At 35.6% G+C, this 26,867-nt stretch overlaps 1 protein-coding gene across 1 annotated transcript; it reads left to right on the top strand.

The window, feature by feature from the left end:
* Positions 1-22,468: 22,468 nt before the first annotated feature.
* On the top strand, positions 22,469-25,931 carry LOC111914070 (transmembrane 9 superfamily member 11). Its single transcript, XM_023909813.3, has 3 exons — positions 22,469-22,630; positions 22,974-24,210; positions 24,971-25,931. Exons 2-3 carry the CDS (start codon positions 23,028-23,030, stop codon positions 25,762-25,764), a joined length of 1,977 nt encoding a protein of 658 aa, XP_023765581.1. The 5' UTR covers positions 22,469-22,630; positions 22,974-23,027; the 3' UTR covers positions 25,765-25,931.
* Positions 25,932-26,867: the final 936 nt, after the last annotated feature.

A 26,867-nucleotide genomic window follows, 5' to 3' on the forward strand; every position in this document is an offset into this window, starting at 1 on the left:
AGAAGGTAAAACTCATGGAATTAGCTCAAAGGTAATGGATTTTAATTCAAAACGATCATTAATTACTTCATTACCCATTAGTATTTCTTGATCTGATGTGTTTTTTTTTAATTCATTGGGTGAAGCCCGCAAGAGGTTTGAGTTGATTCACGTGCATCAAACATGGATCGATAACACAAAACAAGATACACGATCCAAGCTTGTATGTGATGGGTTTTACATGCAATAATATGGATAAATCCTTATACACTTAAGGGTACATACAATCTATTTGATCTAGTCATAAATCTATTGAAGTAACATTCTATCTAACAACAAGAATCCTATAACCCTAGTTAATTTCGAAATTCATAAAAGATTACGTACCTTTTGATTGTTATAGTAAACAATAAAACAATCTTTCTTAATAAACTTTTGGAAGCTAGCACCAAAAATCTCGTGCCTCCTCGTGCCTCTGATGGTTCACAGTTTCACACCAAACCGTAACAACCAGGATACTTGAAGATAGAGGAGATGGGAGATGGAAATTTCGGCTATGTCTTGTGAGAAGGAAATGGCGGAAATTTAGATCCCTAGGGGTCTTTATATAGTTGAATTAAAAAAAACCCTAGATAACCTAATTTGAATATTATATTAATATTTTAAATTTGGTAATTATCTACTCCCTAATTATCTATAAGGAATATTTTAGAAACCCTAGATTATCCTCCAAGAAACCGTCCACCCATAGGGTGGAAGATTCTGAAACCTTTTGTTCAACTATTGAACAATTGCATTTAGACCCCTGTACTATTAATTAATCAAATTAATCCCAAAATTAATTCTAATTAATTTCTGATTAATTATTAATTAAATATTATTATTTCTAATTATTATATTATTTTCATAACATATTAATATATTCATTTATTGTTATTTATTAATCATATAATAAATCAATAAATCAATCTCTCTCTAAAAGTCATCCTATTCAATTACTAGGTTTGAGGACAACCCAAAAGGACTTTGCTAATAATTCAAGTATAACTAATTTAGTTATTGGCTTAGACACCTAATCTAACATTATGCATACCCACATTGTAACGTTCCAAAAATAAGACCCGGAAATTTTCCATTTTTAGATTAATAAAACAACAACCCTAAACATTGTTATAAAACCAAGATTATCAAATGTATCAATACATCATCAATATCAGTGTAAATCACAAAGATGCGGAAACAAGTGGTGTGTGCTCTGCAATCATCCCGAGCTCTTCCCTTTGGCACCAGAAGTCCCTGAAACATAAACTGAAAACCGTAAGCACAAAGCTTAGTGAGTTCCCCAAAATACCACATACCATACCTAAAAAATAACATAACGGGCCCCGCCCACACTCGCATAATGGGCCCCGCCCACTGAGTATAATGCCCCCAAACTCATATATCGGGCCCCACCCACTGAGTATAACAGGCCAACATACAAATCATATAAGCACACACACTTACAAGAGTCACACAAACATCTAGTATCCTAAAATCATTGATCATGGGCCGACATTGGTGCCTTAGAATCGCTAAACATAGTGATGAGAGTCACCTCGTACTATTGAATCTCACAGAAAGAATCTCTGGCTGCTGACCCGCTAAAATCCCCATGCTATCAATTACAAAATAATCATCCAGTCAATAATTGGATCCTAACTCACATAAAGAGTCTAAACTACGGTAAAAAGACCTTTTTACCCTTCATTTTGTTTGGCTGGAGGCCCAAGACCAATCCAAATTATCCAAAAGCCAAAAAATTCCAAAATAATCATTCCAAGCCCAATTATGGCCCAGTTTTCCAAATTGGGCCCAAATCTCTTTCATGGTCCTTTTCCAGGTGAACCCAAAACAAGCATCAGCCCAAAAACCCAATGGCCCAATAAGTCCCTTAACATCTAAGTCCAAACATGGCCCAAACCGAAAGCCCAAGCGTCCGAAGCCCAATCTACTGAGTATGCGGGGCGTACTCAGCACGTACGCACAATGTACTTGCTTTAGGGTTTGTATGTTAAGCGTACCTCCTTGTACGCCCAATGTACTCCCCCATTTGGCCAAGTTTCATTTTTCCAGCTCTTAATCGATTATGACCTTAATCTAAACTCATATCTGACTTCCTTAAGATTGTTTATCACGTAAAGTTGCCAAATTTACGTGTATGCATGGCTTAATGAGGCTCTTAGAGCTCAATAAAGCTTAATGTATGCATGAGACCATAAACACCATAAAGTTTGCATCTTCAAGCTTAAGGAACCCTCCAAACATCTAGATATACAAGATTTGGCTTCTAAAATGGTCTTAACTCATCAAGACCAACCAAAAGGGACTAAAATGGCCATAAAGAAGTCCAAACGAAGATCCATAAGAGAACTTGTCAAAATAAGATTTTTATACCTCAAATGACTTGTAAAAGGAGTGATGATTCTGGATCTCTAAGCTTCACACTAAGCAATGAACCTTCAACCTTCTTTTATCCCTTCAGAATGAGTAAATAAGCACCAAATTTTCTTTTCAAGAGCTCAAAGACACAAAATGATGGCTAAGGGTCGAAATTTAGGGTTTAAGAGGTATGAAGGCTGAACTTAAGGAGTTTATATAGGATGCAACACCCTAAAATAGGGTTTCATTAAACCCTTGTACGCCCAACGTACGAGGCTAGACTCGACGATCAGACTTCCCCCTTAGTACGCTAAGCGTACCATGTGGTACGCCCCACTTACTAACTTCAAGGATCAATTTGTAATATTTTAAAATAAAAAGGGCTAAAAGGAAACATACCCAATTCAAGTGTTACATACATTTCAAATATCTTGGATGAATAAGTTGCATTTGGTATATAAATGTGCAAAATCTCTTCTTTTGTTAGAGTATATTGTTATGTTATGTTTTCCTTAAATTAAGGCTAAAACATCTAACCTTTAAAAAACATGTGTAGTGGTTTTTAAGTAGGTTTGTTATCTACTTTTCAAAAAGAAAGAAAGGAAGAAAGAGCTAGAGACTGCCTGAAGGAGTCTTATGGAGTGATAAGTGGGATGACTAGCCTACGTTTTATAAACAAATTGATACGACTTTATAAAAAACAGAGTAAAAAATGTGTATTCTCATTTGTTTGTAGATTATAGTGTTAATATAGTATATTCACAGTTTAATACACAAAATTTACAGTTTAATACAATACATTCACATCTCATTCACATGTTATTCATAGGTTAGTACATAAAATTAATACTTAAATTTCATACATAAATCATTCATTTTTCAACACAAAATTCATATAAAATCACACCTTAATATAGTCAATTTACAATTTAATACAATCCATTCACAGTTTAATATGGAAAATTCACGGCTTAATACTATGCAATCACATGTTAATACATAAAAAGGATGATTTGAAAGCCATATTCACAACTTAAAACTTACATTTAAACCTTCAGATCTATAAGCTAGGGTATATTTATAACTCAAACTTACCTGTTTCACTAATGCATTTCATAAAACACCTTCTATGCGTCCTCATAGAGATCGACATGAGGAGAAGATCTGGTGGTGTTTGGCACTTATGGTTTGATGGTGAGAATAGATCCAAATCTTGATAGGAAAAACAATAAACAATTTCAGTGATTAGAGACTTGAAGAACACGAAACCATATCTCATTAAAGCTTGTATATCTAGACGTCAGTGGTGTCAAAAATCGTAGGTCTAGACCGGAGCTCGTAGATCTAGACATTTATGGTGGTGGAAATCGTAGATTTGGACTGGACCATTTCAGATGTAAGTGTCGCATCATTAATAAAGAAGTAGCGGTCGGTTGTACTCGATGGAGGATGACGATGACAATAAGGACTCTGTGACAACCGTCAAAATTCGAGTCAGTTCTAGAATTGATAAACTTAGTTGCACATGTAGACATGACACATACTAGACTTAGTAACTAGAAACTAAGTTATAACCTACTAGAAACTTGGAAACAATTAGAAACAATGGATAATGTACTTAGATTTCACATTGATATGTGAATTCTACAACTACTTAACTATACTGACTATCCATATTCGGGTCACTCTTTGACTCGAACACCTTTCCATGAATCATATACACACATCATGCATTTGACCTAGTAGTAGAAATCAGGTTCGAGTCTCGTTGGACCTTAAATCAAAGTTGAAAGCTAGGATTAATATACTTGATTCCTCAATTTCACTTGAATCTCGAAACCACTACATAGAATGTTAATAAACCGATAAAATAAGTTACAAACATTATTTATAACTGTAGAAGAGTTATAATACCATAAGATAAATTGAAGTCTCAAAGATTCTATTGATTTTGATATCCAAAGATTTACAAACTATCAAAAACCCTAAATGCCCTAAAAACCTAAATTTATGAAGTTTAACCTTAAAAATTCTATAAAAATAGTTATGAACCTTATAAATTATAATATGATCTTATAATAATTAAAATTATGAAAATATATTCAAGAAAAATAAAACTTAACTCATTAACATTTACCCTTGATTTATAAATCAAAAATCAAGATTTTATAAATAAAAACTTGATTTTAGTGCAATTTTTTATATAAAAATTGATTTTAGTGCACCATGGACTTTAGCAACAATGTAGTTTTTAGTTATTTCATATTATCCACCATTCTTTTACTATTCTACTATTTACTCCCATATTTTATATGTTTCAAGATTTGCTCCATAACTTTGTATAGTTTGATAATTTGTATGTTTCAAAATTTTGCCACAATACTTTATATAGTTTGATAGTTTTAGTCCCTGACATGTTGTAATTAGAGATTGACCCATGTCTTTTAATATTTGCCGCTTTAAGTCCCATTATTTTCTATGTTTCAAGATTTTGCCACAATACTTTCTATAGTTTGACAATTTTAATCCCTAACACGTTGTAATTAGAGATTGACCACATGTCTTTTAATATTTGTCACTTTAAGTTGTTTTGACCATTTTAGTTTTCTTTTTGTCCCTTTTTTCATCTTACTACTTCTTTTTCATTACAGATTGGCCACACGTGTTTTAACATTTATCACTTTCAGTCCCTTTGACCATTTTGACCTTCCTTTTGTCTCTTTTCCGTCAACTGATTTGTGCATCTATTTTGGGCTTCGTTTTGTCATCGCCATCTTTTGTGAATAAAACAAAATGCATTTTAGTAATATCAGGTTCAATAAACGTACAAGATAGCCAAAAAAGTGACCTGTGGTTCACCACGGGCTCACACACTAGTTTAAATTATTTTGAAGAAAACAATCACTTTGCTACGAGTGTTCGATTCTATAAATATTTGACTTTTACATCTCTTTAAATTGAATATGTTTAGAAAATTAATTGATAGCATAAGACGAAAAAGGCAAGATGGCAATAATTGACAAAGACATGTGTTTTACATTTTATGAGTGTTTTAGTAAAGGTGAGTAAAGAGCAAAAGGAGAAGAAATAATGTTAGATGGGCCGTGTACTTTTTATCATAGGCAAAGTGGGTAGTATATCTTAGATATTTTTCCACCAGATGACCTCTACGGAATTGGATGAAAAATGAAGATGTTCTGCGGACTAATCATATGCCAATCGGCAGAAGATGCTCTACAAACAAACCAGGATATGGTCAGTTTTCAGAACATTTTCTGTGTGTACTGGTTAAATATTTTTTTTTTGTTAAAAAGGTTAACATCTATTTATTGTAAAGTTTTAGTTAACGTCTATTTCATAGGAGGTTCCATAGGGAATCTTGTAAATCATAATTGTAAGCTTTATATCTACCAGTTTTCAAAATTTCTTACTTTATTTTTTGTATTTGGTCATGTGTTGAAAATTAATGATATTATTGTTTTTTAAGATATGTTTAATTAATGTTATTGTGATGAAAATCTATCGCATGCTCTATTTTCTAAGATAAGCTAAAATGTAGAAAGCATGTTGGAAACTAATAGTAAATTTTAATTAGCATCGAAATTAGGTTAGTAATGCAATGTTTATCTTGATCCCCAAAATATGTTATCCATCATGTGTTGTAAACCTATAGCGACATCTTTAGGTGACTATTGTAATTTTAAAGGAATGTCAGCTGCCATTTTTTCTGAAAACGTACAAACAAATACTCCGCAATATCCTTAAGTCCCCTTGCTACAACACATTTTCAACGATAACAAAGTTTGTTATCCTCGTTTCCCTTAGTGCCTGCATGATCCCAATAGAGTGAAAATTTGTTGCAGCAAAGGTCCGACGTAAAACTGTTGTATAGAGTGATAATCCACGTAATAATATTAAGTTCTCTGGAAAACCAATGGGTATATAGTTCGTTGAGTGGAAAATAAATCTACAAAAAAATAGAGTAGTACTTTCAATTAATAAACAAAAAAATGTAGTAATATCTATACTAACCCGTTTAACAAACCACCAAGTCGGTCAACGTAACCTCGCAACAAATCAAGCTCAATCTTCATTTCTATCAATAGGCATTGTTATGACCGGCATGACTGTCCAGTTAAGTTGGGGGCCTTCTTCCCATGACCAAAGCACTCCATAAAACCACATGCTTCATATTGAAGGGAAAAAATATTATTTCTCGAAAACATATGAAAATAATAATAAATTAATAAATTTACTTCGGTATCCAACTATCCGGTTCCTTTCCAACCATATAGGCGGTCCCAAAACTCGTCTCCCCACATACCCAGATAGAGTCTTTATTGCGCGTAAATCGACTGATGATATGTGAACACAAGTATCGGGAACTTTTCATCCATAGAGATATATGTGTCCAATATAGTCTATGTACGTTGTGCACTTTTCTAGGTTTATGCTTTTTCTTTGGTTTCGACTCCACATAAAATTAAAAAATTGTATAAAATTTAACAAAAGTATAACAATAAAAGACATATTTATTGTACACATATTTAAATATAGATTAATATACCTGACATTAAGAAGTCTTGTTCCAATTTAAGAGCACCTTCAATTGGTTCAGTCTAGATTACCTAGTAGAAAAGATTTCAAAATCATCACAAACCTCTCTTTTTCTTTTCTATTGCAATTATGGATTATTATATGATGATTTTGAAACTCTCCTTATATAGAAATAGAAAGAGATAGACTAGAAATGACATCTGTTATGCTAATGAACCGGAAGCGGCCCTTCTTTCAAAGAGAAGAGGACGGCTTACTCACATTTCATTTGATGGTCAGAGGCAAATTGAAAGCTAAGCGGTGGTAATTCTAAAGATTCTGGGGAGGGGGGGGGGGAGGGGAATAGAGATGTCTCCTACGCTACCCATAATAAGTGAATACTATACTCTATTCTCGTTCAAATACATCTCATATGTTCAAATAACGGTTGGAAACCCTAGAAATCCCGACTCAAGTTCATTATGGACTAGGATTCTCTTATTGGGTCTAATGGACCAATAAATCTCCAACTTCACCATCTTGGGCCTAGGAACCCTAATTGGGCTCTAAATAGACCACATTCATAAAGCTTTATCATTTTGGGCTATATGGACCTAAAAGGGCTCTTTTATCCCAAATAGGCCTTGTTGGGCCATAAATGTTTCCATTAGTCCCAATGGGCCGAAAAATATCAATTGGGCTTCATAAATTCGAACTAAGCCAAGGAAGCCCAAACCATTTCCTCTTCATTCTCTTTAGCCTATTCTTGGCCCATATAGTTACTTACAAAAAAAAAAGGAAAAAGAGGGATTATCCTCCCTTGACACCTCATTGTTGCATGGTGGATTTCCACGCAACATCACCTCAAATCTCTCTCCTCTCCCCCCCCCTTCTTCTACTCACGGCCAAGACACCCACCACCCACCTCCATTTCTCATTTCAAGCTACTTCAAAACACTCTCTAGAACTCCTCCTTCTACCATCAAAATTTTGAGATTTGTGGGTGCATTCAAGAGGATTCTTCACCAAAATCATCATCCTTGGTAAGTTTTTGCTTAGATCCATGGTTTAGTTTCTTTATTACTTCAAAAATCTCCTCTTTACTCATGCAATTTCGTGATCTTGCATCTTAGAACAAGCTCAAAAACCTCTCAAGAAGCTTGCTAGGGCCGAGAATCACATCATCTTCTTCCATTTCTTCTTCAAACCGAGAACAACAAAGTAAAGTGAGTTCATACCCCCTATTTTTTATTTTTACTTGGTTTTGGGGGAGAATACAAGTTACTTTGTGTAGATCTATGTGTATATGCATGAATATGTGTGTTTTTCATGACTTATTTGTTGATTATGTGCTATTTACTTCATAAATCTAAAAATATGTTAAGAATATGAAGTTTATCACTTGGATCTACATGAAAACCTTGAGAAAAGTATGTGTTATCACATATAATACATGTAAACTAGTAGATATGGGATTTATACACTTAAAATAGCAAAAATGAGTGTTGTGTTCAAAGATCTATAAACTAAACTCAAAATTTAACCATTGACAGAAAAGTTTTGGTCCAATCTCGAACTGTTTTGACCCCCTTAATGATAATATTTTTCAAAACTGTTTTACATGAAAAAATTTAAAGTTTATACCTTTAAAATGACTACTCTCACATTTTCATACGATTTTTCTACAATTTTTGGCGAATTTTACAAAACTACCTATCAGATTTGAAATAATTTCGGACCAGCCTATGAAGGTGAGCAATTTCACACTTGTTAAAAGCCATTAAAAATTATGAGAAAATTTTTGAAAAAGTAGACAAAGTTTCCAAACTTCTAGAATTTACGGATCCAAATTTCGACATACGATGATTTTTTTACAAATTTTCCAGCAACCGGGTCAGAAAAGCCAAAAACCAGAAAAATGTGTATTTTCACAAAAATCAAGCCAAAAATGATATTTTTGACAAAAATGGGTTTAAAATGTTATTTTTACCAAAAACTAGTCATAAATACAAGTTTGAACAAAATGGGGACTAAAGTGTTATTTTTACTAAAATTGGGCCTTAATTGTAAATTTTTGGCTTGTTGGGCCAAGAACGTCATTTTTACAAAAAGTGGACCTTTTACGCTATTTTAGTGAATAATTGAACCAAAACCAACAATAAACTAATAAACGGATTAATTTTGATCATTTTTAGGTTAGCAGACTTTAGTGGCCCATTTATATGTTTGATATGTCCTAAATACTATGTAATTGTTTATTGGGCCTCACTGACCCATTAACATGCGCGACGGACCTTGTATACTATTTGCGTGCTATTTGGGCCTATAAATACCTTACATGTGAAATGGGCCTTAGTTGTCCTTTTACATATATTTCAGGCCCATGTTATATAATCTCATTCATATTAGGTTTTGAAATGACTCATATGTTTAGCGATGCCCTAATGGCTCACTTACACGGTTAGTTGGGCCTGAAATGGGTTTTATACGTTTATCTTTGGGTAAATTCAATTAAGGATCTAGTGAGTTTTGTCGGTTGACACTTATTGAGTGTACGATCGTAGCCTGTAGTTATAATCAGAGTCTCTTTGAGGGAGAGCAGGGTTTTGTGTATAGATCTATACGGGGATGACACCCCACACCTGAGCTATTCGCTATATGTTTGATAGGTCATGAATACTATGTAATTGTTTATTGGGCCTCAATGACCCATTAACATGCGCGACGGACCTTGTATACTATTTGCATGCTATTTGGGCCTATAAATACCTTATATGTGAAATGGGCCTTAGTTGTCCTTTTACATATATTTCGGACCCATGTTTATATAATCTCATTCATATTAGGTTTTGAAATGACTTACATGTTTAGCGATGCCCTAGTGGCTCACTTACATGGTTCGTTGGGTCTGGAATGAGTTTTATACGTTTATCTTCGTGTAAATTCGATTAAGGACCTAGTGAGTTTTTTCGGTTGACACCTATTGAGTGTGCGATTGTAGCCTGCAGTTATAATCAGAGTCTCTTTGAGGGAGAGCGGGGTTTTTTGTATAGATCTATACGGGGATGACACCCCACACCTGAGTTGTTAGCTACAGTTAGACTACATCGGTCTAGGGTGACTATAACGTTATTCTATTTTTCAGTCAGCGTTCACAAACGCCAAGATAGGTGAAATTATCATTATTTAGTATGGTTATGACGGCTCACTTAGAGGAATTAACGTTATGAAGTTTGCGGAAGACTATTTTCTTTTATGTTGGATTACTCTGAAACTTACTCACACTGGTACTCAACCTCGGTGTTGGTACGACAACATTATCTATTCTTCTTTTTCGGGCAACATCGGGTTGTCTGGGGGCATTCTATTTACATTTTCTTCTATCACTTTTGGCATTCTATTAAACAAATAACACACATGCATTAATACAAGATCGGACACAAACATACCAAACTATTTTAAGAAATTACAGGATTTTCTTATGATTACAAAGTTATACAAATCATTTTCTCAAATATACTTATGAACTCACCAACATTATATATGTTGACGTTTTCAAAATAACTTGTATTCTCAGGGGCTCGTTAAGGGGAAGAATCAACAAGAATATGGGATTTTCTTCTGTGTACTGTTAAACATCATACATTGAATGTTTTGGTCATGTTATTTAAAAGATTGTACTTGATGTAAACAATGACAGTTGTATTATATTATGCATGGTAATGATGATGTTATGTTTCATTTATATTCACTGTAATGATATTTCAAGATGAACTCACGCACAAGCCCCCAGACGTTTCCGCCGTCTAGTTCGGGGGTGTGACACAATGTAATTTCATAGAGTCATCCGGTCTGAATGATACATGAAGAACATAAGCCAGATGACCTTCGAGATGATAAACATGGCATGATCATCCAAAACAACAATTAAAGTGGGTGGTGGTGACACATAGTTAGGAATAGGATTGGTATAAACAGCAAGAATAGGACGAGCATGATCATCCAAAAAAGTATCATGAAAAAAGCACTTTCGTCAACATTACTGAAATTATCCAATTAAGATATACCAAAAGTTATCAATATTTTGTTGTGATTTCATTTGGTGGATCTTCCTCAATGACATAATTTGTTTTTGTAACGTCCCAAAAATAAGATCCAAAAATTTCATTTTTAATTTAATGAAACATGTATCCTAAAAACATCATCATAAAAATCCAGATAAAACAAATGTATCAATCATCATATCATATCAGAGTAACTCACAAAATGCGGAACGAGGTGGTGTGTGCTCTTCAATCATCCCGAGCTCTTCCCTTTGAAACTGGAAGTACCTAAAACATAAAGTGAAAACCGTAAGCACAAAGTTTAGTGAGTTCCCCAAAATACCACATACCATACATAATAACGCATAATGGGCCCCGTCCAAAGAGTGTAACGGGCCTCGCACATACTCGCATAACGGGCCTCGCCTGATGAGTACAATGGGCCCCACCCAAAGGATTATAACGGGCCCCGTCCAAACTCGCATAACGGCCCCCTCCCACATACAAATCATATAAGCATAACCAATCATAGCATACAGAATAACCATTGGGCCTCGCCCCATAAGCATACAAGCGGATACACATACAAGAGTCACACATACATCTAGCATTCTAGCATAACAGATCATAGGTCGGCATTGGTGCCTTCGACCCACTAAAACCAGTAAGGAGACTCACCTCGACCTATTGTATCACACTGCTAAATCTCTGGTTGCTGGTCTAACAAATCCCTGAGCTATCAATACCAAATAACATCCAATTAATAATTGGAAACCAATCCATAACCATTAGTCCAAAATTAGGGTAAAAAGACCATTTTACCCCTTACCTAGCTTGGTCCAAGACTAAGGCCCAAACCTACAATCTAAAAATCCCAAATCCAAGTTAATCACCCAAGGCCCAATTTTCCAATTTGGGCCCAAATTTCCTCTGTGGGCCTTTTCCAATCGAACTCAAAATAAGCATCAGTCCAAAAACATGATGGCCTAACAAGGCCCTAAACATCTAAGTCCAAACATGGCCCAAACCGAAAGCCCAAGATTTTGAGGCCCAACCTGCTGAGTACGTGGGGTGTACTCAGCTCGTACGCGCAACATACTCGCTTTAGGGCTTGTGCGTTAAGCGTATCTGCTTGTATACCCAACATACTCCCCTATTTGGCCAATTTTCATTTCCAGCTCTTAATCGATTAAGACTTCACTCCAAAACTTAGATCTGACTTCCTTAAGGTGGTTTATCATGTAAAGTTGCCAACTTTACGTGCATGCATGGCTTAATGAAGCTCTTAGAGCTCAAAAGAGCTTAATAGATGACTTAATGCATGCATGAGACCATAAACACCATAAAGTTTGCACCTTTAAGCTTAAGGAACTCTCCAAACATCCAGTTCTACAAGATTTAGCTTCTAAAATGGCCTAAACCTATCAAGCCAAACCAAAAAGGGAAAAAGAAGCATATAACCATAACATGAAGAGATCTAAGCATACAACGATCAAGGTTGAGACTTTATACCTCAAAAGTCACCAAAAAATGGAGCTAAATCTGGATCTTTAAGCTCCCCTCTAATGAATGAGTCTTACACCTTCTTTTTCTATCACTTTAAGGAGCACAAATCACCAAAATCATGACCAAGGCTCAAGAACACTCAAAGGTGCCTTTTACAGTCTGTAAACATGATTAGGAAACCTGGTATTCTCAAACCCAGGAGGTTGTTTGATAAAAACTTCTTCTTGAAGTTCTCCATGCAAAAAGGTAGTTTTGACATCCATTTGATACACTTTGAAGTTCATATAAGATGTATATGCAATAAAGAGTTAAATAGCTTCAAGTCTTGCAACAGGAGCAAAGGTTTCATCGTAGCCAAGACCTTCCACTTGAGTAAATCACTAAGCTACCAACCGAACCTTATTTCTAATAATAATTTCGTCTTCATCCATCTTGTTATAAAACATTCAGCGAGTACCAATGATTGTTTTGTTCTCAGGACAGGGAACAAGAGTACACACTTTATGACGTTCAAACGTATTTAACTCATATTGCATGGATTTAATCCAATCAGCATCTTTAAGAGCATCATTGACCGTCTTAGGTTAAATTAGTGAAACAAAGTTCACAGACATGCAAAATTTGCTAGTTGCTTGACTCCGAGTATGTATTCCATCTAAGATATTTCCAATAATTTGATCAACAGGGTGACCTGGAACATTTCACAAATTTGTCATTGAGGAGTCAGTTCTACTTGAATTACTAAGATGTTCCTCAGAATTTGATGAAATAACTTCAGGACTTTCAAGAGAAGGAACTTCAATAGGTTCTTGAACAATGGAATTATTGATTTGGATGGAATCTTCTGAAGGGTCAGAAGATGATGGAATATAATCTTGATAAAGTGGAATAACATGTTCAGTGAGCTCAAAATCTTCAGATGGACAATAAATGAGCTCATCTAGAATAGACGTTGGATGATTAATTAGATCATTTGTATAAGAGTCATCATCAAAGATCACATGAATATATTCTTTAATTATTTGAGAATTAACGTTGATAAATCGAAAAACTTTAGACTCATTTGAATATCCTATAAAGAAACCCTCATTAGCTTTGGTTTCAAACTTTGAGCGTTGATGGTTTTGATTTAAGATAAAACATACACATCCAAAAACATGAAAGTAGGAGATATTTGGCTTTCTTCCTTTTCACATTTCAAAGGAGCTTTTTTCATGACGCTTGATAATTATAGATCGATTTTGGGTATAGTATGCAGTGTTGACGGCTTCAGTCCAAAAAGAAAGTGGTAGACCAGCTTCTACCATCATAGTATGTCCAGCTTCCATCCGTATCCTATTACGTCTCTCGGCAACTCCATTTTGTTGAGGGTATGAACAAATGAGAAATTATGACTGATCCCTTTTTCATTGCAAAAATCCTCCATAATGGAATTTCTAAACTCAGTGCCATGATCACTTCGAAGTTGCCTTATCTTTCGATCATAAAATACTTCATTCTTTTTGACAAAGGAGATAATTTCCTCATATACATGACTCTTTTTCTGGAGAAACAATACCCAAGTAAATCTTAAGAACTCATCAAAAATTACGAGTGTGAATCTTTTTCAAGATCTTGACTTGATTGGAACATGACCAAACAAATCCATGTGAAGAAGATTGAAAAGAGAAATGATGGAGAAACATGATCTCGGCTTGAATGAAGACTTGGTGTGTTTGCCTTTGACACATGTTGAACAAATCTTGTCTTTGTGAAACTTCATCTTGGGCATTCCTCTAACAAGTTCATTTCCGGAAATCTTTAAAAGAGTTTTGAAAGTCAGATGAGACAACCTTTTGTGCCACAATCAGTTTAAATGAGCTTGGGATCGAGAGAGAAAAAAATAGTGTCTGAGAGATAAATCAACAAAAAACATATCCAATACATAAATATCATTTTTTTTTATAACAGAGAGAATAATTGATTTCTTTGAGTCAATGATGTTGCCTTCCTTCTTATTAAAATGAACCTTATAATCAGCATCACAAAATTAACTAATTGAAATGAGGTTATGTTTGACACCTTTGACATATGAAACATTCTTGAATTCGACAGACCTGCACTTAATCATTCCAAAACCCTTTGTGTTTTCTTTGCTATTGTCTCCATAAGATACTACATGGCCATCTTTTCTGACAAAATCATCCATAAGAGACTTGAATATTGTCATATGCTCGGAGCATCCATTGTCAAGTACCATATGTGCTCCTGACCCTGTAGTACTAAGAATAATAAGTTAGGACACATTGGCCCAATTTTCAATGGGTCTTTTCACTAAAGAAAAAACATCATAATAAGCAGTGGGAAGATAGTTTAGCGAGTTATCCTTTTTGGTAATTTTTTTATTTCTAAAACGAAGGTCGTCAACTCTCTTAGTTTCTTCACCAAAGGTACACTCACTGATCTTATGAGAAGAATATCCAAAACGATAACATACACTTACCCCATGTATTTTATTTTTGTTGACACTTTTCAAATATTTTGGATTCTAAAGAGTTGTGACTTTTTCATAAATGAGAATTTGATGTACACAAAGATTCATCAGTGTCATAGGAATGAGAATTATCAGTGTCATGACAGTTAACAGTACATTCTGGGAACTCGCTGAGTATGTCATGATAGTTAGCAGTACATTCTAGGAATTCACTGAGTATCTCATATGTGGAGTGAAATTATCCATTAGAAATCAGAAACTTGAGATACATTTCAATAGTTGGGGTAGGAATGTCAAAGACGGGGTTTTTAATAGTAGGATCTAAAGTAGTTAGATGGGTAGTGCAAATAGTGATACCATCAGGATTAGTTGTGCAGTGTCTATCACGATTATCTTCATCGTCGAATTCATGAACAAGTTTTTTTTTTACTAAATCAGTATGTTTGACATTTTCGTTCATGGGTTGGCACATAGGAACGTAAGGACCGTTTTGGGCGATATCAATCATTGAGTAGGGTTCTTTGACATTGTCCTCTAGTTCAAGGAAGTCAGATCTATGTTTTGGGGTTATGTCTTCATGGATTAAGTGCTTATTGGTTAAGCCCTTGCATTATTAAGCTTTATGGATTGAGTTTTGAACCTTTTGGGTAGTCTCAATGGATAAAGTTGGAAACATTATCCTTCAAGACTGAATTATGGACTAGATATGAGATTTGGAGCTCTTGGTATCGGAGAAAAGAACTTAATATATTAAGCTTTTGAAAATAGGGCAAACACGGCATATTTGCAAGCCAACATGGCGTGTTGGCTGGGATATTCCCGAATATTTGGATGATGGCGAAACACGACATGTTTAGGCAACACGGAAATTTGGACTTGACCGTTGACTTTGACCAAGTTGAACCTAAAGGGTATTCTGGGTATTTTTGGTTGGTATTTGAGAATTGTTTTTTTGGATGCTGATTCCAAATTGGTATCTTGGTGGAAATAGGTATTGGTTAGAGAGTTGAGATTCGGAGTCGGTCCTTATCAGTTATGTTTAGTCTGCAAGGTGATTTTTCCTCACTGTATTTTTGGGTCGAAGGCACCAAAGTCAGCCGATTGGATTGTTATCATGGTTGATCGCATGTTGGTATGTTGTAGTGAATTGTTAGATCTATATCTCGATAGATAGGATGATGATATGCATACTGATCTGTTAGATATGCATGTTATCTGTTCTGGCTACATGTTTACCGGTTGCATATGTTAACGTAGTGTAGGTGGGTTGAGACTGTATTGCTTTGTGTTGTCAGTCAATAAACCCGGTAATGTTTATATCGATATGTTGTTATGTTTCACTAGTCTTATATGTGTTTTGGATATGTGTATGTTGACATGTTGTGTATGGTTGGGTTGAGGAGGTCCTGCTTTGTGTTGAAGGTCAACAGACCTTGGGCGTCCCGGATAGACTGAAGGCCGGTGGGGCGTACTAGTCAAGCCGAAGGCCCGGAGAACATTCCAGATAGGCTGAAGGTCCAGTAAGGCGTACCAGTCATGTTGAAGGTTTTGTGAGCGTACCTGATAGACTGTAGGCCGGTGGGGCATTCTAGTCAGGCTGAAGGCTCTGTATGCATGTTTTTTTTGTTGGTATATGTTATTTGTTCGTGTGGTGGTATTTTAGGGGAAACCCACTAAGCTTCGTGCTTACAGTTTTGGTTTATGGTTTCAGGTACTTTGGTGGATAGTGGCAAGGCGAAGGCATGATCGTACACATCCTTGGTTTCAACTAATTTGATCTTGGGAGACTTTTATTTTAAATAATGTTTTGAAAATATTGGTTTTGTAACACTACTATTAGAAAAAGGGTTGTTTTGAAAAGTTTTAAATTTGTTGTGTAACATCCCAAAATCCAAGACCAAAAATTTCATTTTAATTTTAAGATTCATAAAACAGATTATTGAAAACATCATCGAGTTATCTCATTTCATAAAAACCCATAAGTCATATTTCTCAAAAGAATGTCATAAGATAATAATAATAATGTAGAGTAAAAATCCCAAGAACATCATAGTGCGGATAATCGTGGTGTGATGCGCTACAGTCATGCCGACTGCTTTCCCTTCGAAGAAGAGGTACCTGAAACCAAAGCTATAAACCGTAAGCATGAAGCTTAGTGATTTTCCCCATCATACCACATATCATACAATAAACATACTGTCAGACATATCTGGGTGCCCGACCTACCCTTTCAGTCTCTATCAACTAGTAACCGCCTAGTATATATGGGTGCCGGTCTACCCCTTCGGTCTCTCTCAACCGGATACTGCCTAGCATATCTGGGTGCTGGCCTACCCCTTCGGTCTCTTTCAACCGGATACGAGGACTATTTCACCCCTACTACTACCACATAATAACCTATCATATAGACATATATCATATACTGCCTAGCATATTTGGGTGATGGCCTACCCCTTCGGTCTCTTTCAACTGGATATACGGGTACTATTTCACCCCTACCACTACCGCCTAATCACATAACATACTAGCACATAAAGCATAACAGATAGTGGCATACCAGACAATTATCACAAAGACATTTATCTCAACTATAATCACCTACTGGTGGGCTGACATTGGTGCCTTAGACCCACCTCTACTGGAAGGTAACTCACCTCGCAAAGTTGAGTGTCGAATATCACGAAAAGGAATCTCTAACAGTTTCTCCGATGACTCCCTGACTATCATTATCATAACAACAATTAGTCAAAATCCATAATATTTCTTTGGGTAAATGACCATTTTACCCCTTGGTCTAATTTGGACCATACCCAAGGCCCAGTTCCATCTTATCTTTCCCACTCCACTAATGACCCACTAAAGGCCCACTTAATGGCCCAATTTTCTAAATTGGGCCCAACCCCTCAAATAGGCCTTATCACAAGCCCAATAAATCCTTAGCCCAAAATAAATAATTTCGAGTGGCCTAATATGGCCCAAAAGGCCCAATACTTTAAGTCTCAGTTCTAGGCCCAAAAACTCTAATCCACAGTGGGCTATGGGGCCCAACTATCTAGGCCCAAACTTCTAAGGCCCAAAAACCCAAGTTCGCCACTCTTCATGCGTATGCGTGGCATACCTGGCACTTACTCCGTTGGCCTTACCAAAAGCGGGAAGTTGACCCAGTACGCCCAGCGTACTGGCCAGCTTCCTTGGGGCTCCATTTGTGACTTAATGCATTAAGTCCTTACGTCCAAAATGTAGATCCAGGTCCTTTAAGACATCCTAATCCATAAATTCACAAACTTTATGTGCTTGCATGCATGGATGGGGGTCAAAACATGATTTTGGTCCTTTAACAAACTTTGTGACCATCAAACACTTGCATGGTTGTGGCTAAACCATCAAGGTCCAATTTTTATGACTCTAAGTGCTTCTAAGAGCTCAAAAGGACAACTCTTTTGGTCTGAAACTAACAAGATGCATGAAACCCTAACAATGGAGTCAAAATAACCCATAGAACACCCCAACAATGTAACTAAGCATGCAATGGTCAAGTTTGAAGCTTGATACCTCAAATGAGTCAAAAATGGTGCTAATGCCCTGGATCTACAAGCTCCCTTTGAATCCTTGCTTCTTCTTCAAACTTCTTTCTCCTCCAAAGCACCAAAACAACACCAAAATGCTCTCAAATGGCTACCAAATCACAAGAACACACAAATATGGGTTAGGGTTTTCGTGGTGGTTGTCTAAGGGTGAGATGGAGGTTGGACTTAGGGCATAAGGCTCTTTATATAGGGATCAAACCCTAATTTTTAGGGTTTTAGCATCTGCATACGTACGCTAGGCGTACGTGCATGGCATGTGCGTCTTCATCTGATGAGTACGCTGAGCGTACTTGGCATTGTACCCCCCGTGTACGACACTTCTCAGCCAAACACAAGGATCCAATGGTCCAAGCCCAAACCAATTCCATTCATTAAGATAATAATAATATAATTAGTACCTTATTAATCCCGGATGTTACATGTATTTTTCGGACTTTACAACTTATAAGGCTTATTATGATTCTAAAAGATGGAAACTTCAGTTGGAAAGGGCCACACCAAACACCAAGAGTTTCCTTCTCCACCAAGAATCTCCCAAATCACACAAAATCTCTCAAGAATACAAAAAAAGGCTAAGGTATCGTTCTGAGGGTGGGGATAGTGATAAGAGAGAACCCTAAATAATAGTGCCTTTATATAGGGCACAAGACCCGAGACCTAGGGTGTTGGGTTGTGGCAGTCATGTGGCATGACTCACACCAAGTTGCATTGCTACTTATCGATGTGGCTCGCATCGTGAAACCTAAAGCTCACGTCGTGGATCCCAAAACCCAAAATCTCTTAACATGAAAACAGTTAACTTGGTAGATTAAGTCATACCTGAAAAGTAGGTGTTACAAGAATGCACTCTAGCTCATAAAAAATGTGCTCCCGCTTGGGAGTGCTCTTTATCTAAGGTGAATGAACTCCATAGATGTGTTGATACCTTCAAGATTCGCTCTAGTGAATGTGCCAAATGCATGCAGAACGTGCTACCTAGGTGCATGGAAGGTGGCCATGCATATCCCTCTATGTTGAAGATTGTAGAAGCAGTTGTATGACGTATTGTGATTGGTTGATTCCATTTAAGGTATAGTTTTTGATGGGTTTGGCCCATCATAATTAAGGCATCCTTTTCCTATAAATAGGCACCCCCATCTCCATCAACATTTGCAAAACGTGGCACGTACATGTATGATTGCACAGTTTTCAAGAAAAAAATCATTGTAAGGTTAAGAGCATATCCTCTAAAGCAGTTTGTCAGGAAGAGAGATTCATTTTGTTTAAGAGGTCAAGTGAGGTGCAACAATTTGTGAGTGATTGTATTTTCTCTTTCTGGTCCGTCTATGGACATAGGTTACATTGACCGAACCACGTTAAATGTTATGTTAAGTTTTACAAATATTAAAGTACTGTTTTTCAAAAGTTTATTTTATGCATTTTACATAAACTATTTATCGTTTGTTACTCATTTTTTTGAAGGTTGTTTAACTGATTTTGTTGATACCAAACGGTTTGAACGGCCGAAGAGGGGACAAGATTGACAACGACTTTTGGTGACGAGTAAAGAAGCTATGAGGTTGGAATTTAGGTGCCCTACAAAAAAGGGAAAAACTCAAAAACTTCTCCACAGGAAAGAATAGTTACTTTCACCGAATTTATCTGTATATCCACCTTAGGCCGTGTGGTATACATATAACGATCAAGCTCGTGGTTGAGCTAGCCACGAACAACGGCCGTACACACCACCCCGTTGTTTCGTGGTCGGCTGTTCTCGTGGTCTTTCGTGTTGGCTATAACGGATTCAAACGGCCAATGAAATCAAAGCAACAATTTGACCAATTTCTATAGCCATTCAACGACTACTTTGTTTTTTTAAAAAAAAAGTTAAACAATTTATTTACCTATAAATACAACACTTTTACTCCTTATTTTTTACATCATTCTTTTCTTTCTCTATACACAAACTACACATTACATCTTCACAACCAAAAACCATGGATCCCAACCAAAATACCCCTCCAAACTACAGAAATCGCAAACCCGATAATGCTTTTGTGTTAGATACAAACCCGATAACGCTTTTGTGTTAGATACAACTCATCGCCAATTCCCGACTATGGAGTCACCTCAAGGCGGTTTTGTCAATTTGCTTCAAACCGGTTCCCCTATCCAACAAACACCACTTTTCCAACAAAAATATCAACCTTTTCCGTCTTTCCAACAACAACAATACTAACAATACTAACAATTTCAACAATTCCAACAACAAGCTTCACAACAACAACAACCATCAATTTCACAACCACCACTTTCGCCGGATTTTGTTGCGAAAACGCAACCTTCACCACCACCTCAACCAAAAAAGAAAAAAGGAAAAAAATCGGGCCGACCCACTACCACCTAAGAAAGGGTCCCATGGACAAAAGAAGAAGAAGAAAAGTTAGCGGAGGCATGGGTGTCGGCTTCCCAAGATCCAATTGTAGGAGATAGTCAACCTTACGAAAGTTTTTGGGAGAAAGTATGAGCCATTTTCTACAAGTTAATGGAAAGTGAAACTCGAAATTCCGATCAAATTACGTCGAAATGGCGAGATATTCGACTAAAATGCACCGAGTATGGAGGAATCTACAACAACCTCCTAAACATACGCAAAAGTGGCTCGAACGATTTTGATGTTTTCAAGGCGGTCATGGAGCAATTTGAAAAAACAACTCCAACACGCAAAACTTTTCCGTATATAAAACCGTGGCTAAGATTGAAAGACGCTCCAAAATGGAAATAGCAAACGGAAGGAACTTCGCAATCTTCCGATTCAAAGCGTTTGAGAAACCCCGATGGAACTTCCTAACAATCGGACGACAGAACACACATCGACATCAACAACGATCCGTTAGATCTTGAAAATGAGCAACCTCTTCATCGGCCCGTTGAAAGAAACAAAGCAAAAAAAAATGGCTTCAATATCTTCGAGCTCTAGTGTTAGGGATATGTTCGACAATAAATTTGATCGATATGTGCAACTTCAAGAACGAAGGTCGAGGTGATGACTCGGATAGAGCAAAAAATGATTCAAGCACAAACATCATTTCAAGAAGCACAAGCGACGATCCAAACAAAAACCGATATTGAAATCTTGAAAATGAAAGCGGACGATCTCGAGGGCGAAGACGTGGAACTTTTCCACGCGATGCAAGAGTTGGTTCGAGCCCGACGTAGGCGTATGGGGTAGTTTATTTTATTTATGGTTGAAATTTTTAGTTTTTTTAATGTTTTTTTTATTTTTTATTTTGAAGTAATGTAATTTTTATTTTTATTGATTGTTTTTTTTTTCAATTAATGTAGTTTTTATTTAATGTAACTTGGTCTTTTAATTTAATAGAAAACTAGTATTAAAAAATGATTTTATTGTATTTTTGAATTAAATTTAAATAAAAATATAAAGTGGAATGGTGTGTTAGTGGTAGGTAACTTATGTTAGTGGTAGGGGAATGTGGTGCTGATTGACATCCACCTTATATATGATATGTGGTGGGTATAACGGATAATCTTAGAAGTTAGAACGCATAAACACGTTGTGAATGTATAACCCCAATAAAAAGAATTGTTATTAATTTAAAATATATCTTAATGATTTATTAATTATATATTAAATTATTATATTTGTATTTATATCTTATTTCTGTATATTTATATTTATTAGTTATATATAATACTATTTCATTTTTGAAATAGGATATCTATTATATCATGAAAATAATTACAAAAGCTTATATGACAAAATTACAAAGTTAAAAGCGTAGTGACATTTGCAGACGGGTGTGGATGTCTATTGGGTTGTTAATCAAACATATTATTCAATTGAATATTGTTTTTCTTATAACCAGAATTTAATTATGTTTCTTTCCCGTTATTTCATCTTTTAATGAACATGCATTGAGGTATGCGATATAACAACTTATGCCACACTTCATGGATTCTCTCAAAAGCATGAACATGTGAGCAAAGAGAATAGTAATGCAAAGATATAAATACCACTCTCACCCTTCCATTTGTAAATCCCCCCATGCTTTCAGGGTTCAAAGACCTCAACTCCTTTCTATAAGGTCAGCTCTTTCTGCTTTGATTCACCTTTACTCATTTCTTCTTTTTGTAAATTGCAATTAGGTTAGATTCAGATTGCATATGAAAGTAATTACTGAACCTGTTCCCGATATATTCAAGATTTTTGTTTCGATTACATTTTTAACAGTTGAAATAGTAAATCTGAGTTCATGTTTCTCAGTGAGATCGGGTTAGATTCACATTGCATACAAAGTAAATACTGGAGGGTTTTCATAAATTGAAGATTACCCTTTCGATTTCATTTTTGATTCTTGCAATTATAAACCTGATTTCATGATTACCCAACCGAAATAGCTGGCTGAAGTCGTGATCTTTTTACTACAGGTTAGATCCAAATTTCATCTGGATACATTAAAAAGATTCGTTTGGTGATTCTTTATGGGGTTTTCTATCATATTCAAGCTTATTATTTTGGTTTTGATTTCATGTTGGGTTCTTGAAATCGTTGATGGTTATTATCTTCCTGGCAGTTTCCCCAATAGATACTACGTGGGTGATCAATTATCCGTCAAAGTTAACTCCTTAACCTCCATAGATACAGAAATACCATATGGGTATTACACTTTGCCTTTCTGTAAACCTTCTGAAGGCATTAAAGATAGTGCTGAAAACCTAGGTGAACTTCTAATGGGAGATCGAATCGAAAACTCCCCATATCGGTTTAACATGTTCAAAAACGAATCCGAAATCTTTTTATGCAAAACAAATCCATTATCAAGCAACGAATTCAAGATGTTGAAAAAACGAATAGATGAAATGTATCAAGTCAACCTAAATCTCGATAACCTTCCCGCCATTCGATACATGGAAAAAGATGGATTCTTTCTTAGATGGAACGGTTTTCCAGTTGGCGCTAGAGTTCAAGATTCTTACTATGCATTTAATCATTTAAAGTTTACAATATTTGTTCATAGATATGAACACAATAATGTTGCCGGTGTGATCGGTACCACTGATGGGGATGAGCTGATCACACCGGCAAATGAAACCACCACCAACGAAGGTTACGTGGTGGTAGGTTTCGAAGTTGTCCCATGCAGTGTGAACCATGATGAAAAATTACTAAAGAACATTAAACCTTATAGTAAATACCCGTCACAGATAAAATGTGATCCGCTTTCCGTGGGAATGAATGTGAAGGAGGGTAAACCCGTAATTTACACGTATGATGTTTCGTTTGTGATGAGTGATATAAAGTGGGTTTCGAGATGGGATACTTATTTAAAAATGGAAGGTGCAAAAGTTCATTGGTTTTCGATTTTGAACTCGTTAATGGTGATAACATTTCTTGCGGGTATTGTTCTTGTAATTTTTTTGAGGACGATTCGAAGAGATTTAGCACATTATGAGGAGTTGGATAAAGAAGCTCAGGCTCATATGAATGAGGAGTTGTCGGGGTGGAAACTTGTTGTTTCTGATGTTTTTCGGTCCCCTAACAACCCTGAGTTTCTTTGTATTATGGTGGCGGATGGATGTCGGATTCTCGCAATGGCGATTGCTTTGATCTTTTTTGCGGCTCTTGGGTTTATGTCTCCAGCTTCACGTGGAACCCTAATCAACGGTATACATTTGGATTTCCTTTCTGACGTAATTATTATATTATTGAATTCTACTAACTTGTTTTATAACATAAATGTTACTTAATAAATAGTAACAATATATAAACGAAATAGTTTTAATATGTAAATATATAAATACAATAAATTGTGTATGTTAACTAATGGCCCTATATGTGTCAACACTTGCTAAGTCTTGCAAGGACTATGTGATTTGGTTCAAGTTGGTTTTGAAAGACTATTTGCTACTTATGTTTAATACCCGATCTCAAAGTTTTTAATGGAAAATAAAAGATCTAAATCTTAGGCGGGTCTAGTATATTATATATTTATATATATCTTGGGGTAGCTCTGGATGCCCCTCAAAAAAATTGTGTAATTTTTTTTTTTCGAAATTTTTTTCTTATTGTATATTATGCGAATTTTTTTGTCGGGATACCCCTTTACTTTGACCATGACTCCGCCACCGATCTAAATGCAAGATTAAGGTGTCAGTGTTTATCTTATTAAGTCATCCAAAGTACAATCTACACTTACAGCATGATACTTTTAATTTATTTTCTTATAAACACCTTACACACTAAAAAATTACCCAATCATGATGTAGTTAGATGACATTGCAATATTCATGTAGACATTATTAAGGTACCGTATTGTAACAAACAAACGAAAGTACGATACTATTATAAAAATATCAATGAAAACATTTTACTACTTCTTGCATTTAACTCGATCTGACTATAACTAAATTACTAATATTTGTAGGAATGCTCGTGTTCTATGTGTTATTAGGCTTTTTAGCCGGTTACATAGCAGTTTGGCTATGGCGAACACTCTCGATTGGTGAACGCCAAGGATGGTTTTCCGTTTCATTGCGTGTCGCATGTTATTTCCCTGGTCTCTCATTCCTAATCCTAACCCTAATTAACTCACTCTTGTGGGGAAGTGATAGCACCGGTGCGATCCCATTCACAACTTTTCTTGTTCTAATCTTACTTTGGTTCGGGATCTCAGTTCCCTTAACTTTAATCGGTGGGTTCGTGGCCACAAAAGCCCCATATCTGGAGTACCCTGTTCGAACCAATCAGATCCCACGGGAGGTCCCGGCCCAGAGGTTCCCATCTTGGATTTTGGTACTTGGGGCCGGGACCCTTCCTTTTGGGACCCTTTTTATCGAGCTTTTTTTCATCATGTCTAGCATTTGGCTTGGGAGGGTTTATTATGTTTTTGGTTTTCTTTTTGTGGTTTTGATATTATTAGTGATGGTTTGTGCGGAGGTGTCGCTAGTGGTTACATACATGCATCTTTGTGTGGAGGATTGGAGGTGGTGGTGGAAGTCGTTTTTTGCATCGGGAACGGTGGCGTTTTATATATTTTTGTATTCGATTAATTACCTTGTGTTTGATTTGAAGAGTTTGAGTGGGCCTGTGTCGGCGATGCTTTATTTGGGATATTCTTTGTTTATGGTGATTGCAGTGATGCTTGCGACAGGTGCGGTTGGGTTCTTAACGTCATTTTTCTTTGTTCATCGGCTTTTTTCTTCTGTTAAGATAGATTAATTAATGTGTTGATTTTGGTTTTTGTAGCTAACTGTTTATTTTTAACATAATAACAATTACAAAATGTGTTTTTATGACACGTATTGATGTATGTATAATTGTATATGTATGTACTTATGGTTGTGGTGATCCAGCCATTGACCATAAAATCAAGTTAATAATATATATTAAAGAAAGTAACCTTATAATTATATGTGATCAAATGGGTTGTGTCAAATATTGATTTGGATAAATGTTCGAACAAATTAGGTTAGAGTTAAAACAAGGTAATATTTGTTATATCATTTAGTAAAACATAGAAATCTAAAAATAAGCACAAATCTATATATTACATGACATTGAATCTTCAAATTTTGGGTACTAGATTTTTAGATTTTTGATATCTTAATATTCAAACTTTTGGTTATGAAATTGAAACACCAAAATCTAAAACAATTTTTATTTGTGTAATTCTCGGGCATTGGTTTACAAATGGAGATGTGAAGAGAGTAAGTTATTTTATTTAATTTGTTAAAAGATTATTATAATAGTTATTTAAAATGCGTTTTTGGATCCTTATAGTGAAGAAGATGTTATTTGCTTTCAGGTTTATGTGAGTAAAAATGGGTAAGAGCTTATTGGCCGAGTTGCTTACATCCTCTATACAAAGGTATAAATATTGACATAGTGACATTCGTTTTGAATATAAATCGCAGAGCGAGTTTGGATTACAAGATTAGCAATGATTTGGTTTGGTGGGTGATCTCGTGTCTAAACCTACAACCAAAGGATTTAATGAATTGTAGTTGTTGTTAAGACAACATCTTTAATTGATTCATGTTGTTCCCCCTCGATATTTTGAATTTGAGAATCATTTTCCCCTAAATGTGAGAATGTGAGAACATTATGAGGAAGTTTCAATGTCATTGGGGAATTGAAATTCATTCAAGGTTGTGGCGGAGTTGTAAGTCATTGGTATATAATAAAAAGAAATAAAATAAGATATCATATACACATATAAACGAAAGTATAATGTTAATTTTGTATTTAGCCATATAGCATCTAACAACCATGCGAACTCTTGAGCTATTTTTTAAATGGAAACAAAACGTGTTTGGCAAAAG

Source organism: Lactuca sativa, chromosome 6 (assembly GCF_002870075.4).
Source record: "Lactuca sativa cultivar Salinas chromosome 6, Lsat_Salinas_v11, whole genome shotgun sequence".
NCBI classification, from domain to species: Eukaryota; Viridiplantae; Streptophyta; class Magnoliopsida; order Asterales; family Asteraceae; genus Lactuca; species Lactuca sativa.

What these genes read in the sequence shown, in the direction of transcription:
- LOC111914070 (XM_023909813.3), top strand. Translation starts at nt 23,028, where the DNA reads ATGGGGTTTTCTATCATATTCAAGCTTATTATTTTGGTTTTGATTTCA. An exon ending in ACGTGGAACCCTAATCAACG is followed by an intron (nt 24,211 to 24,970) that starts GTATACATTTGG and finishes TAATATTTGTAG; the next exon opens with GAATGCTCGTGTTCTATGTG.